Consider the following 15312-nt stretch of genomic DNA (forward strand, 5'->3'; position numbering starts at 1 on the left):
CATAATTCTTTATGAGAGTCTGAACCAACTGCACATAGTTTTCAGCTTTGTGATTACCCAGGAAGCCATGAACCACTACAACAAAACTGTTTCAAGCTGTTTTCTCCACCCAGTTCAGCAGCTTAGCGAACTCGTCACATTCTATGATCTTCTTCATCTGCAGTCCGATGAAGATACCAGCCTTAACCTTTGCCTCGGACAGCTTTGGAAAGAGGTATTGGAGGTACTTGAAAGCTACTGACTCCTTGTCAAGACCCGTGACAAATTGCTTGATAAGGCCTAACTTGATGTGCAGTGGTGGCATCGGCACCTTCAGAGGTTCTATCAGCGGCTCCCACTTGACATTGCTCTTCCCCACAGAGAACTCGGCCCGCTGTGGCAAGTCCTTTCTGTGATAGTTCACCTTAGTGTCACGGCTTTCACAGAGGCAAAGGAAACAAGAACATTTTGTGAAACCGCCTTGAAGGCCCATCAGGGATGACATCATTTTGAAGTCTCCGATGACCTCCCATCCATAGTAGTCATACTTCCAGGCATTCAGCAACATCTTGACACTGGTGTAGTCCTCTTTGAGATAAACAGAGTGAGCCATAGGGAGAGACGGGTAGTTGTTTCCGTTGTGAAACAGCACGGCTTTGAGGCTCCGGGATGAACTGTCTATGAATAGGCGCCATTCGCTTGGGTTACAGGTGATACCTATAGCCTCAAAAAGACAGGCCACATTGTTTCAGAAGCACAACCCATTTTCCCAACTGAAGAAGTTGGAAAATGTTTGGTGACGCTTTCTCTGATCTATGACTTGCACGCTTTCATCCAACAAGTTCCACTGCTTGAGCCTGGATGTCAGAAGCTCAGCATTGGACTTGGTAAGATGAAGGTCTCTGATCAGATCGTTGATGTCTTTCTGGTTAGGAAAGTATGGCCTTCTCTCCTCCACCGCATCTGTGAAAATGTAATCTTGATCTCCAATATCTTCCTCGGTGTCTGACTTGCTGCTTTTTCCTGAAGATGGCTGATCCCTCTTTGGGGAAGTTGGAACAGGCAGCTCGGTGCAGTGTGGTACTGGGGCAATGGAAGAAGGAATGTCTGGATAAACGATTTGAGGCACATTCTTGCCTGTGAGACGTTTTGCAGGATCCACCATGCAGACGTAGCAGTTGCTTGAGAGGTCTGTTGGTTGCTGCCAAATTCGCGGGATAGCAAACTTCATGGCGCTTTTTTCTCCCCTGTACCAACCTGTAACATAGTAGATATAATTAATGATAATAATTTAAAAGCAGGAAATTTTACACACTACTTAATACATATTTTACTATAGTGCATTGACATATGTGAAAATTTGGTCAATTGCAACTCCTTAAACTGTAGTAGATCTAAATCATTGAAAATCTACATAATAAATCACTGCCATCTAAACGAGCAGCAATTGTTCACCTTACCTTCAAGAGTTTTCTTGCAATATTCGCATGTGAAATGAGGTGCCCAGGACTTGTCTTGATACCCGACAGGCATGCCGAAATATGCCTTGTAGGCCTCGCACATCTTACAACATGCTTTCACGGAATACTTTCTTGCTCTTGTCGTTATAAATTGTCCACACACATAACAAAACGCATCTGCTGGGCGCAAACAACCTCTTGATGCCTTCTAAAACAAATAGCTCTCTCCCTCTCCCTTTTCCCTAGGAAACTTCCAGCTCTCTAACTCTGAGTGAGACAGCATTCTCAAACTGGTAATATAAACCTCATTTTGTGTACAATTAGTTCCAGTTAATGTATTGGTAGACCCTTTGGCCTCCCATGAGGTATAGATCCACAAGCATATAATTTGACCCACATAGCGTTTTTCCTATAAAGCTTAGCTTCTTCTGATATTATCTATTCTATTGAACAATAGACCCAAATTTTGGTGCATACTATATATAGACTTTATTATATTCATGTATTTTCGCTCTCCTGTTGTTCACACATTGTATAATGGAATTCAATTTATATGGATTTTCGCATTAATTATTCGTTTGTTTATGCCTAGTGATGACCCTGAGAAAGACCGTCCTAAAGGTCGAAACGTTGGTCTGCTTTATTATTATTTTGGGCTTACGCCCTGTTTTGTGAAACAAGGTCTGCTTTATTATTAATTTGGGCTTACACCCTGTTTTGTGAAACAAGGGGCACATGTGAATAAAAATTTAAAACTTTTTCAAGCATAATTACTGGTGTGCCGAAGTTTTCTTGATACAGTACATACATTTTTTCTTCTGAGCACCCACTACAAACAGTGAGCGACCCCTCATTCTTCTGTAACTTGAATATCATACATACTTCTGCCACATCTAAACACATGACAATGGTCATTTACTAGTTTGTCCTACACAGAAATATATCCTTCTTTACGTTTCCTGTTGATTTAAGATATCAAGAGGAGACAAAGGGATGCTTTAAAAAAATATGATTTCTTGATTCTTTATTGGGAGTTTTTTATGTTGCATTTGTCTGTATTTGACCACCCAGTGGTTGTGATTTTGCTTGCAGACGGTCAAGAGTTTTGCTAAAATGTCACCATCGTGTATTGAATTTGTAAAGTGAACATTTTTCAGAAAGGTAAGAGTGGATACATTTTTATCCATTATTTTGTATCCTTTATTCTTTCCAGAAAATGGGTTCTTTTTTTAAACTAGCGTGGCGTAATACTGTTTGGTTCATGAACAGGACCTCTTATTCTTTCTATTTTTCATTGATGATTATTGAATATTAACAAACTAGATTTCTAGTCTTCACAGATTACACCTGCCTGTAGGCAATGTTTTATGAGAAATACTGAATGGTCATTTCATCTTTCATCATGTAATCATATGCTCTCTTATGGTGCAGAAAATTAACAAATAATTTGCATTTGTAACAGATTTAATTTAAGTGAAAGCTGTACATCCTGGGCTATAAAATCTTTCAGCCATATGAAGGGACATTTTTTTGTATGGACTACAAAACAGTTTCCTATTATACAGAAATATGGCTTTGCATATTAGGTGTGATAAATACAGGTTTTATATCTCTGCAAGATCATCAACTCCAGCTCATTTGCTGATCAAATAGCTACAGATTCAGTGTTTTTGAAATAGTTGCAGTTATTGTCCAACTGATAAGAATTGATGTAAAGTGCATTTGATGTCCCTTCACTGCTTTTTCATTGTTGTCACGCTTATTCAGTAAAAACAAAAATTAGTGCAGGAAAAAAGTGGATCAAATTACCATTGCAATAAATCTGATTGCAGATTTAATTTTTGCACATGTTCAGTATAGATGGAAGGTGAGACCTCACAGTCATTACCTTAGGTTTTATTAATTTTTTCGGGGTGATTTTGTTGATCTGATTTTTGGGTTTTATTTTTACATCATTCACCATGTGGTATAAATGATATGCTAACTTTATTTTTGGTGATGGGGCAACAGAAAGAGTTAAAGAGAGCGTTAAACTGCCAGGACTGAAGAAACCTCTGATTGTGGCATTTGTAGCAGGAAAAGGGCTGGTTAATGAAACCACTTTGTTGGATGGGACCCCCTTACTATTTTTAGAGTACATAAAAAAGGCAAAGTAGAACAAAGAATGTCATTCATACTCTAGAAGGCAATAAACACTTAGAGAAAAGTAAGTCTCTGATGTGAGCTGACCCTACTTCTACACTGTCTTTTTGAATTTTGGGAATATTTAGCAGTCCCCTGAGGTGACATATAAAAATGGTTACAATACTTTTATTACAATAACATTACAATTTAGAGAGTAAATTGTATTGTATGTATTGTGGAACCATTTGCGCACTAAGGAACATTTAGTTGTCAAGTCAGTTATTTAGGTGGGTTCCAGATTCTAGTATTTAGGAGTGACTGCAGAATCTAGGTGGAATAGTCATTCAAATACTACACTCCATATCTGATAAGCTAAGGCTTTATGCGGAATTCTACAGGTAATTGTAAAGTAAAGCGTTGCCTGTGTGAAGGAGAGAGGAAAGCTTGCTGCTCAATTCATTGCCAGTCTTAATAAAGTGGCATGGTGGGGTAACATGCCCCAAGTTCATTATGAGGAGAATACCACTAAATAAATTTGAAGCAATTACTCAGTTGAGTGTCTCTCTGTGCCCTTATCCATAGAAGCTACTCCAGTCAGTGACTGAAGTAACATTTTTGGTATAGTTAAAGCCATTAAGTGGTGTACCTAATAATGAGTGTGGTGAGCAGGTGTCACCAAGCCTAGTCCCATGCTAGCCCACTTAGATAAAGCTTTCTGGGACTGGAGTGAAGATGCCAAAGATTGAACATTTCTGCACAATCATTTTGGGACTTTTCAAAGGAAGTTGTATATAAAAACTGGCAAACAAACTTTAATATTCAGAGAAGCTGGAAAATTGGGTTCTACTGGAGAGAACATAACTCTGCTTAAGAAAGCACGCCCATCAAAGTTTTCATTATCTTAATATACTGTAATCATCATATTATATAGCACTGTGTATTTACAATTGCTCATTTTGCCTTTCTACCCAGCTAATTATTCTCTTTTCTATTAGGTCTATGACATTACATGATTAAAAATTGACTAGCTGATTCCTTCTAAGCTCTATGTAGAAACAGGAGGTAAATTTTCCCTGTATGAGTCATGAGTAGTGTTGAGCCACCCCCGTAGTGTTCGAGTTCGGTTCGGTTCGTCGAACACCCGTGTGTTCGCCGAACTGTTCGTCGAACTATTCGTCGAACACCTTCGAACACCGTTAAAACCAATGGCAGGCAAACAAAAACACATAGAAACACATAGAAAACACCTTCAAAGGTGTCCAAAAGCTGACAAACTGCTCAGAAGACACAACTAACACATGGAAAAGTGACAAGTACATATAGTCATGCGAAAAGAAAAGAGGTGGAGGAGTAAAAGGAGGGGGAGACACAGATATAGGCATGTCATGCCCTTCTAAAATCCAAAAAGTGAGAAGCCGAGACGGCGAGTCCGCTCCTGCCCGTGCCACCTCCGTGTCGCCGGGTTTGTGCCAGAGCCGTGGTGAACCCTGACGGCCAGCCCCCCTCTCCCAATACTGGTGCCTGTCCGCTGGTGGGTCGAGAGAGCCCCCCTGTGGTGGAGGCAGCTCTAAGCTTTTTAATTTAAATTGTCCCTCTAATTTGAATGAATACACTTTAAATCCATTTACAAGGATCTATTGGAGGGCAAGTCTCATGCCAGCAGCCGCGTAATTCCAGCTCCAGTAGCGTCCACTAAAGCTGCTGCAGTTAAAAAGCTTTTATAAGGATCGAGCTCGGCTGTCCACCGCAAGGCATCCTAGTGCCAGTCCCAGCCCCTATGCCTTGGGGTGCCTCCTGATGCTCTTCACTAAGTATCCCGTGGTCCCGAAGCATTTCCTTTGAAAAAATTAAGTGTCCAAACTACAGGTGGTGTAGCTTGCTTAACAGCCGGGATAATCCGCTGACTAGCAGACACTGCTACTAGGCACAAAGTATTTCCTGGGCTAGATGCAGTTAAAAATTTGTAAGTAGATACTCTCGTTGGATGCTGAGAAAGCATTCCATAGAGTCTCCTGGCACGCCATATATGATTCTCTTAAAAAGCTTGGGGTAGGGGTCTAGGGGACCCTTTTATAGCCAAAATCACGGCCCTGTATCACAATACGTCACCTAGGCTGAAGATAAATGGAACTGTAGCACCGAGGGCTCGGTTGCTACAGACGTATTGCACCTCACCCAGAGGTGTGATATCTCACTCTCAGATAAGGATGGAGTGTGGATCAGGACCCGACACCTGCATGCATTACACCACATTGCCGTGGGGCAGGGCGACCAATATGCCCCTGAGATGGGCACGACAGTCCCTGTCCCTGGCTGGAGTGGGGGGAGGGAACACTGAGGAAGGGGAACCCTGGGTGCATTGAGAAGGGAGTATAAAAGGTGGGCACCATCTTAGTTCAGTGCAGAGAAGTCTGAGCAGAAGTGGCAGGGAGCAGGGGCTCTGCATGAGCTCTGCTCCGGAGGCGGGCCTAGTAACAGAGGCCCAGGCCTGCAAGAGGGAGAAGGAAGGAAGAGGAGCGGAGAAGGCTCCAGGAACGAGGAATGAAGGGATCCCAGGGGTGCGGACGGGCGAGTCGCCACCGCACGCCCGAATCCACCTGCGTGGAGGGGTCAGGCCAAAGGGGGAGACCGGTCCCCGAACTAGTGGAGGCAGGAAACGACCCTCAGCTAGAAACCGGAGGCTCTGACATTTTATGTGGCGCAGCCCCTTGCTCCACCCGCTAGGAAGGCACCACATAGGGTCAGGGAAACTGGCGCCAAGTTTACCAAGAGGAGGCCCGAGGCAGCCGGACAGAAGTGTTGGTAAGAAAGGCCAGACAAAGGACACACAAAGGGGGTCCTGTGAAGCGCTCCAAAGTTATCTGGGAGTTGTCTTAGCCCCTCACCTGGTGAGCACAGTACGACGTGGGCAGCCGTTACCTGCAGACGTGGTCTGGATAATAAGAACTGTGAGTAAAGGCCCTGAACTGCATCACTGACTCCGTGTCGTTACTGCTGCTGCCCTGCACCATCACCCCCATCCTCCGCATACACTGCCCTGAGGCTATACTCCTCCTGTGGGGAGTTATGCTACGCTCTGCTGCACCCACAACACCAGCCTTAGCGGTCTGCCCTGTAGCGGCGGTTCACTCTGACCGCAATCCACGGGTGGCGTAGTCGGACATTTAAACATCAAAACCACATAAATAGTTCCGCCACTGGTTTGACCGCCCTGAGCCACGGAACCGGATCGCCGCCACGAAGACTACAACCACCAGCATCCACCAAAAAGGGTCCGGCTCCGGGTGTCCCAAGGCCCAGGGGGTGCGTCAGAACATTTTCATCACCTTTCACAATCACCAATGGGACAAGGCAGGGATGTCCTCTGTCCCCTCTCTTATACATCCTAGTGACGGAGCACCTGCTCTCATCAATTCGCCATAACCCCAATATTAGGTGAATTGAGGTGAGAGGCACCGAGTACAAGTGCTCTCTATTTGCTGATGATGTCCTAGTATATATCACTCAATCACATATATCCATCCCTGCTGTTATGGCTGAAATAGATCACTTTGTTACATGGTAAAATTTTAAAATCAATGCAGCGAAGTCTGAGGCCCTCGATGTCTCCCTCCCTAAATCCATATAGGATTCCATCCAGTCCAACTTTCCCTTTGCCTGGCCCTCACAGGGTATCAAATACTTAGGAATTCCTATTCATAGAGACCTCTCCCATCTATGTTATCTTAATTTTGGGCCCTTTATTGAACAATTCCATACAGACCACGGTTGGCAAGTTAGAACTGTAAGATTCACTACGTGAACCACTGGTGTTTTGTGGAAAAGCACATGTACACCGCGTTCCAAATTATTATGCAAAAAGTGTTTAGGAGTGATAAGGGAAGAATTTGTTTGTTTGTCAGTTAAACTCATTGATGGTGATGTGTGTCAGGGCTCTTTATATCACTGTAAGCAATTGCAGACACCTGTGCTAATTAGTTTGGCAGGTGTGTCCAATGAAAGGCAAGACTACTTAAGAAGGCTCTCTCACATTATTAAGCAGCCTACATTTTCTGCCAAAATGGGAAAGAAAAAGGATGTGTCGGCTGCTGAGAAGCAACAAATTGTGGAGTGTTTAGGTCAAGGCATGACTACAATCAACATTGTGTGATGATCAGGATGAAGTGTCTTGGCAATCAAGAAGTATGTAGCTGATTCACAGTACACACGTGTGCGTGCTGATAAGGGCAAATTGAGGACTCTTTCCTACAGGCAATTACGTCAGGTTGAAAGAGCAGCGGCAAAAAAGCCTTGTCATAGCAGCAGACAAGTTTTTGAAGCTGCTTGTGCCTCCAACGTCCCCCGAACAACAAGATGCAGGGTCCTTCAGAGGTTTGCAGCTGTGCATACGCCATCCTGTCGACCTCCTCTATCCACTTCACACAAGCAGAAACGGCTCCAGTGGGCCAAACATTACATGAAGACTGATTTCAAAACTGTTTTGTTCACGGATGATTGCCGTGCAGCGCTCGATGGTCCAGATGAATGGAGTGGAGGATGGCTGGTTGATGGACACCCCACGCAAACACGGCTACAGCGCCAACAAGGAGGAGGTGGAGTAATGTTTTGGGCTGGAATCATGGGGAGAGAGATTGTCGGCCCCTTTAGGATCCCTGAAGGCGCTAAAGATGAACTCCATAATGTATGTGGATTTTCTCAAACAGCACTTCCTGCCATGGTTCAAGAAGAAGAACCGTGTATTTCACAGCAAGATCATTTTTCTGCATGATAATGCACCATCTCATGCTGCACATAAAACATCTGCATCTCTGGCTGATATGGGCATAAAAGGGGACAAACTTATGGTGTGACCCCCATGCTCCCCTGACCTCTACCCCATTCAGAACCTTTGGAGCATCATTAAAAGGAGTGTCTATGATGGCGGGAGGCAGTTCACATCTAAGCAACAGCTCTGGGAGGGTATTCTGTCCTCATGCAAAACAATTGAAGCAGAAACCATCCAAAACCTGACAAATTCAATGGACGACAGAGTTCAGAAGCTCCTTTCGAACAAGGGGTCCTATGTGAAAATGTAACATCACCTAGAATAAAGTTTTGAGTTGAAAACTGTTTGATTTCAGTTTCTAACAACCTGCTAATGCTTATAATTTCAAAAATGACCATTTTTTTGGTCTTTATTAAAATGAAAAGGTTGATCGAAAAGTTTGGGGGATCTAAGAGTGTGGCAACCCAGTAGTCATGATTACTTCGAATTCTGACAATATGAGGGTCATGCTGCAGGTAGTGCAGCAAGAAGGCACTTATGTGTCTTGCGCATTTCGGAGCCCCAAAATTATTTTCCGGGCAAGATGCAGCTAAAAATTATTTTTAATTTTAAATCTGGTGAAGCTTATTATAGATGGCCTAATAGGATCAGTGCTGCACACTGCTACAAAGCCCAAATTATTTTCCAGTCAAGATACAGATAAACATGATTAGTAATTTGAAAGCTTAAAACGGTTGGTAGGGTGATTTTAACCAATCATCAAGCTTTTACTCTCCCCAGGATGACACAAGGGTAGAAAAGTCGTTTCGGATCCATGATTTGTTCATCTTTATGAACGTGAGTCTGTCTACATTATCAGTGGAGAGCCACGTGCGCTTATCTGTCAGCACACCACCAGCAGCGCTGAACACACGTTCAGACAGAACGCTGGCTGCGGGCATGACAAGATTTCCAAGGCGTAAGTGGCTAGCTCCGGCCATTTATCCAGATTGGAAGCCCAAAAAGAGCAAGGGTCCAGTGACACAGTCGTGGCTTCAATGTTTACTTGGAGATACTCCTGTACCATCGTCTCTAGGCGTTGACTATGTGTCAGACTTCTTGTCTCCTGTGGCCTTGCAAAGGATGGGCTAAAAAAGTGGTGAAATGATTCCGCAAAATTGATGTTACCAGCAGATACTGTGGTTCTGTTACGGTTTGAGTGCTGAACACTTGACGGTCCCACGGTTGGCAAGTTGGAACTGTGAGATTCACTACGTGCACCACTGGTATTTTGTGGAAAAGCACATGTAAGATTCTGCAACAGTCTCTGCTGATACTCCTGCATGCGTGCATCCCTTTCTATGGCAGGAATAATTTCTGCAAATTTACTTTTGTACCGGGGATCTAACAGTGTGGCAACCCAGTAGTCAGGATTATTTCTAATTCTCACAATTCGAGGGTCATGTTGCAGGTAGTGCAGCAAGAAGGCACTCATGTGTGTTGCGCATCCAGGAGCACCAAGTCCCTGTTGTGTTGGTGGCGAGGTAACAATCATGCTTCCTTCCTCTGTCCTCTCCCCCCAACCTCACACAACAGAAATGTGATCAAGGTCTTCCTCATCTGATGAGTCTTCCATCAGTTTGTCCTCCACTTCTTCCTGGGCTCCTGCACCTTCCTCACTAGTTTGGCTGCTACCATGCGCCCTGGTAAAATCATCTCCCCCACCCTCACATGCCTGCCGCCTTGGTGCTGCCGACCGTCTGGACCTTGCAGATGTTAGCCCTTCCGCATACAACTCCTCCTCCTCTACTTCCTCCACCTCCTCTTGTGCCACCACCTGACTCCGAATTCTGTTTAACATGTGCTCCAGCATGTAAATCACCGGAATAGTCATGCTGATAATGGCATCGTCAGCACTAAACATCTTCGTCGCCATTTCAAAACTGTGCAGAAGGGTGCATAGGTCCCTGATCTGAGACCACTCCTCCAGCGTGATTTGCCCCACCTCTGAATCTCGTTGGCCCAGGCTATATGTCAGAACGTATTGCACCAGGGCTTGTCGGTGCTGCCACAGTCGCTGCAACATGTGCAGAGTTGAATTCCACCGGGTAGGCACATCGCATTTTAGCCGGTGAAGTGGCAGGCCCAACGACTTCTGTAGAGATGTAAGTCGCTGAGCTGCGGGATGCGAACGGCGGAAGTGAGCACACAGCGACCGTGCCCTCTGCAGAAGGCCATCTAGTCTGGGATAGTGGGCTAAAAATTGCTGGACAACCAGGTTCAACACGTGAGCCATACAAGGCACGTGTGTGACATTGCCCCGGCGAAGGGCCGCACCCAGGTTTGCAGCATTGTCGCACACGGCCTTCCCTGGTTTCAGGTCCAGTGGAGACAACCATTCATGAAATTGGTTCTCCAGAGCTGACCACAACTCCTCAGCTGTGTGACTCACATTTCCCAGACATTTCAATGTAAAAACCGCCTGATGACGTTGAGCCCTACTGCCAGCATAGTAAGGAGGTGTGCAGGATCCCTTCTGCGCAGTTAGAAAGCTTGTGGCATGACCAGACAGGCTTTGGGTGCAGGTGGAAGACCGAGAGGAGGTTGAGGAGGCAGAAGCAGTGGAGGAACTTTGACATAAAGAGGATTGACGCACAACTCGTGAGGACGGCAAGACTTGGACAGCAGCCCCTTGTCCTGCTGTCACCATAGTTACCCAGTGCCCAGTCAGCGACATGTAACGCCCCTGTCCATGCCTACTCGTCCAAGTGTCTGTGGTGAAATGCACCCTGTCACACACAGAGTTTCTCAAAGAAGCGGTGATGTTGTGTGCGACATGATGGTGGAGCGCAGGCACACCTTTCTTTGAGAAGTAGTGCCGACTGGGCATCTGGTACTGGGGCACTGCGACGGACATAAGGTCTTGAAAATCCTCTGTGTCCACCAGGCGGAAAGGCAGCATTTCTGTAGCCAAGAGCTTGCAGATGGTGAAATTCAACCTCTTAGCTTTCTCATGGCTAGGAGGAAATGGTCTTTTACTTGTCCACATCTGAGGGACCGAGGGCTGGCTATTGTGCTTAGACGGGGTTGATAAGGGTGTCCCCGGCAAACTGCCGGTCTGTGAGGAAGATGCAGGCGGACATGTTAGGTTGCCTTGATCCAAAGGTGGTGCTATCGATGTCGGACAGCGCTCAAGACCAGCTGGTGTTACCACCTCCAAAGAAAATGATGACCTGCCAATCACGCTGGCTGTTGCGGGTAAAGAGGTGGCAGGTCTGCGCCCCAAAACAGGTGTGACTGCTGTCCCCCCAGTCACAGAGGATGAAGAGGCCGCGGATGCACAAGATATGGCAGACGGTGGTTGGCCCGGCCGGCTAGGCCGCATTGTAGCACACTGAGCTTCCCACTGCAATTATGCTTCATGTCCATGTGCCGGTTCATGCATGAAGTACTCAAACTATGTATTTTTTGGCCTCTACTTAGCTTTTGCTGACAAATGTTACAGATAACACGAGTTGGGTCATCTTTATCGATCTGAAAAAATGCCCAGGCTATGCAAGGCTTAGCACCCATGCGACCTGAAGAGCCACCACGACTTGTGGTGAGAGGCAGAGTTGTGTTTGAGGATGCAGTTGTTGACGTGCTTCCAGTACTACGTCTCTGTCCAGGAAGGCGCAACCTGACCTCGTCGTCACTAGCATCTTCCTCCACCTCCTCTGCTGACCTCATCTCTTGGCTGACTGTGGGTTGACAGTAAGTGGGATCTCCGACCTCATCATCATCACCCTGTGCGTTATCACACCCGTCGTCCTCAGAGCCAACCTGTTCCTGCCCTGACAAAAAACTAAAGTTGTCGCTCCAATCAGGTATTTGAGTCTTATCATCGTCTTCCTCATTGTCTCCACCAACAGGAGTTACAGTTTGGGAATGAGGGTCTACATTATGGTCAGAACCTTCTGCGTCTGGTCCTGGATCCGACTCATAAAGATTCTGGGCATCAGTGCAGATCATTTCCTCGTCTGGATTCACAGAAGCGCTGGAGTCGACCTCTGATTCCCAGGCTATAGTATGAGTAAACAGCTCTGCAGACTCAACCATCTGTTCTACCTCATACTCAGACGGGCAGCTGGAGATTTGGGAGCTGTGAGGAAGCAAGTGCGATTTGGGTGACACCTTTGAGGACTGGATTATTTGTGATGTTGAAGTTGATGTGGAGGAGAGCCCACTTAAAGGAGCACTTGATATCCGTTGAAGCACCTGCTGTTTTTGTGCCTCATCTGGAATTTGTAGCGATTGGCGTGGCCGTAAGAAAGGGATCTTATCACATTGTCCGCTAAAAGAAGTAGACATTTTAGTTTGGCTGGAAGATGGTCTTTCTTCTGCACCTACCCCACGGACACAACCTTTTTTCCCCTTCCCAACACGCCTATTCCCCTTTCCACCAGCAGCAGGCCTTTTTCCACTCATTTTGGTGGTTAACTAATTCACAACTCTGGAGTTGTTTGCACAAAAAAACAATGGATGGTAACCGAGCAGAGCTGAGTGGCCAAACTGTGGTATTAGGCCAAAACTATTGGCTGGGTTAGATGCAGAAAAAAATTATTTTTAATTTGCAACCTGATGGAGGTCAGTATAGATGGACTAATAGACCAAGTCCCACACACCGCTAGAAGCCCAAATATTTTTTCAGAGCTAGATGCAGAAAATTTTTTTATTCAATTTGCAACCTGATGGAGGTCAGTATAGATGGACTAATAGACCAAGTCCCACACACTGCTAGAAGCCCAAATATTTTTTCAGAGCTAGATGCAGAAAAAAATTATTTTTAATTTGCAACCTGATGGAGGTCAGTATAGATGGACTAATAGACCAAGTCCCACACACCGCTAGAAGCCCAAATATTTTTTCAGAGCTAGATGCAGAAAAAAATTATATTCAATTTGCAACCTGCTGGAGGTCAGTATAGAAGGACTAATAGAACAAGTCCCACACACTGCTAGAAGCCCAAATATTTTTTCAGAGCTAAATGAAGAAAAAAATTATTTTTAATTTGCAACCTGATGGAGGTCAGTATAGATGGACTAATAGACCAAGTCCCACACACTGCTAGAAGCCCAAATATTTTTTCAGAGCTAGATGCAGAAAAAAATTATTTTTAATTTGCAACCTGATGGAGGTCAGTATAGATGGACTAATAGAACAAGTCCCACACGCTGCTAGAAGCCCAAATATTTTTTCAGAGATAAATGAAGAAAAAAATTATTTTTAATTTGCAACCTGATGGAGGTCAGTATAGATGGACTAATAGACCAAGTCCCACACACTGCTAGAAGCCCAAATATTTTTTCAGAGCTAGATGCAGAAAAAAATTATTTTTAATTTGCAACCTGATGGAGGTCAGTATAGATGGACTAATAGAACAAGTCCCACACGCTGCTAGAAGCCCAAATATTTTTTCAGAGATAAATGAAGAAAAAAATTATTTTTAATTTGCAACCTGATGGAGGTCAGTATAGATGGACTAATAGACCAAGTCCCACACACTGCTAGAAGCCCAAATATTTTTTCAGAGCTAGATGCAGAAAAAAATTATTTTTAATTTGCAACCTGATGGAGGTCAGTATAGATGGACTAATAGACCAAGTCCCACACACCACTAGAAGCCCAAATATTTTTTCAGAGCTAGATGCAGAAAAAAATTATATTCAATTTGCAACCTGCTGGAGGTCAGTATAGAAGGACTAATAGAACAAGTCCCACACACTGCTAGAAGCCCAAATATTTTTTCAGAGCTAAATGAAGAAAAAAATTATTTTTAATTTGAAACCTGATGGAGGTCAGTATAGATGGACTAATAGACCAAGTCCCACACACTGCTAGAAGCCCAAATATTTTTTCAGAGCTAGATGCAGAAAAAAATTATTTTTAATTTGCAACCTGATGGAGGTCAGTATAGATGGACTAATAGACCAAGTCCCACACACCGCTAGAAGCCCAAATATTTTTTCAGAGCTAGGTGCAGAAATTTTTTTTATTCAATTTGCAACCTGATGGAGGTCAGTATAGATGGACTAATAGAACAAGTCCCACACACTGCTAGAAGCCCAAATATTTTTTCAGAGCTAGATGCAGAAAAAAATTATTTTTAATTTGCAACCTGATGGAGGTCAGTATAGATGGACTAATAGACCAAGTCCCACACACTGCTAGAAGCCCAAATATTTTTTCAGAGCTAGATGCAGAAAAAAATTATTTTTAATTTGCAACCTGATGGAGGTCAGTATAGATGGACTAATAGAACAAGTCCCACACGCTGCTAGAAGCCCAAATATTTTTTCAGAGATAAATGAAGAAAAAAATTATTTTTAATTTGCAACCTGATGGAGGTCAGTATAGATGGACTAATAGACCAAGTCCCACACACTGCTAGAAGCCCAAATATTTTTTCAGAGCTAGATGCAGAAAAAAATTATATTCAATTTGCAACCTGCTGGAGGTCAGTATAGAAGGACTAATAGAACAAGTCCCACACACTGCTAGAAGCCCAAATATTTTTTCAGAGCTAAATGAAGAAAAAAATTATTTTTAATTTGCAACCTGATGGAGGTCAGTATAGATGGACTAATAGACCAAGTCCCACACACTGCTAGAAGCCCAAATATTTTTTCAGAGCTAGATGCAGAAAAAAATTATTTTTAATTTGCAACCTGATGGAGGTCAGTATAGATGGACTAATAGAACAAGTCCCACACGCTGCTAGAAGCCCAAATATTTTTTCAGAGATAAATGAAGAAAAAAATTATTTTTAATTTGCAACCTGATGGAGGTCAGTATAGATGGACTAATAGACCAAGTCCCACACACTGCTAGAAGCCCAAATATTTTTTCAGAGCTAGATGCAGAAAAAAATTATTTTTAATTTGCAACCTGATGGAGGTCAGTATAGATGGACTAATAGAACAAGTCCCACACGCTGCTAGAAGCCCAAATATTTTTTCAGAGATA

General features: G+C 44.0%; 1 protein-coding gene across 1 annotated transcript; it reads right to left on the reverse strand.

Moving 5' to 3' along the window:
* Nucleotides 1-727: 727 nt before the first annotated feature.
* On the reverse strand, nt 728-1665 carry LOC141164906 (uncharacterized). The gene is made up of 2 exons (XM_073650616.1): nt 1440-1665; nt 728-1236 (listed from the first exon to the last, which is right to left on the reverse strand). Exons 1-2 carry the CDS (start codon nt 1540-1542, stop codon nt 728-730), a joined length of 612 nt encoding a protein of 203 aa, XP_073506717.1. The 5' UTR covers nt 1543-1665.
* Between the last annotated feature and the right edge of the window lie 13647 nt (nt 1666-15312).

This window comes from Phyllobates terribilis, unplaced genomic scaffold (genome assembly GCF_046119375.1).
Source record: "Phyllobates terribilis strain yellow unplaced genomic scaffold, ASM4611937v1 Scaffold_10__3_contigs__length_209671492, whole genome shotgun sequence".
Taxonomy (NCBI): Eukaryota; Metazoa; Chordata; class Amphibia; order Anura; family Dendrobatidae; genus Phyllobates; species Phyllobates terribilis.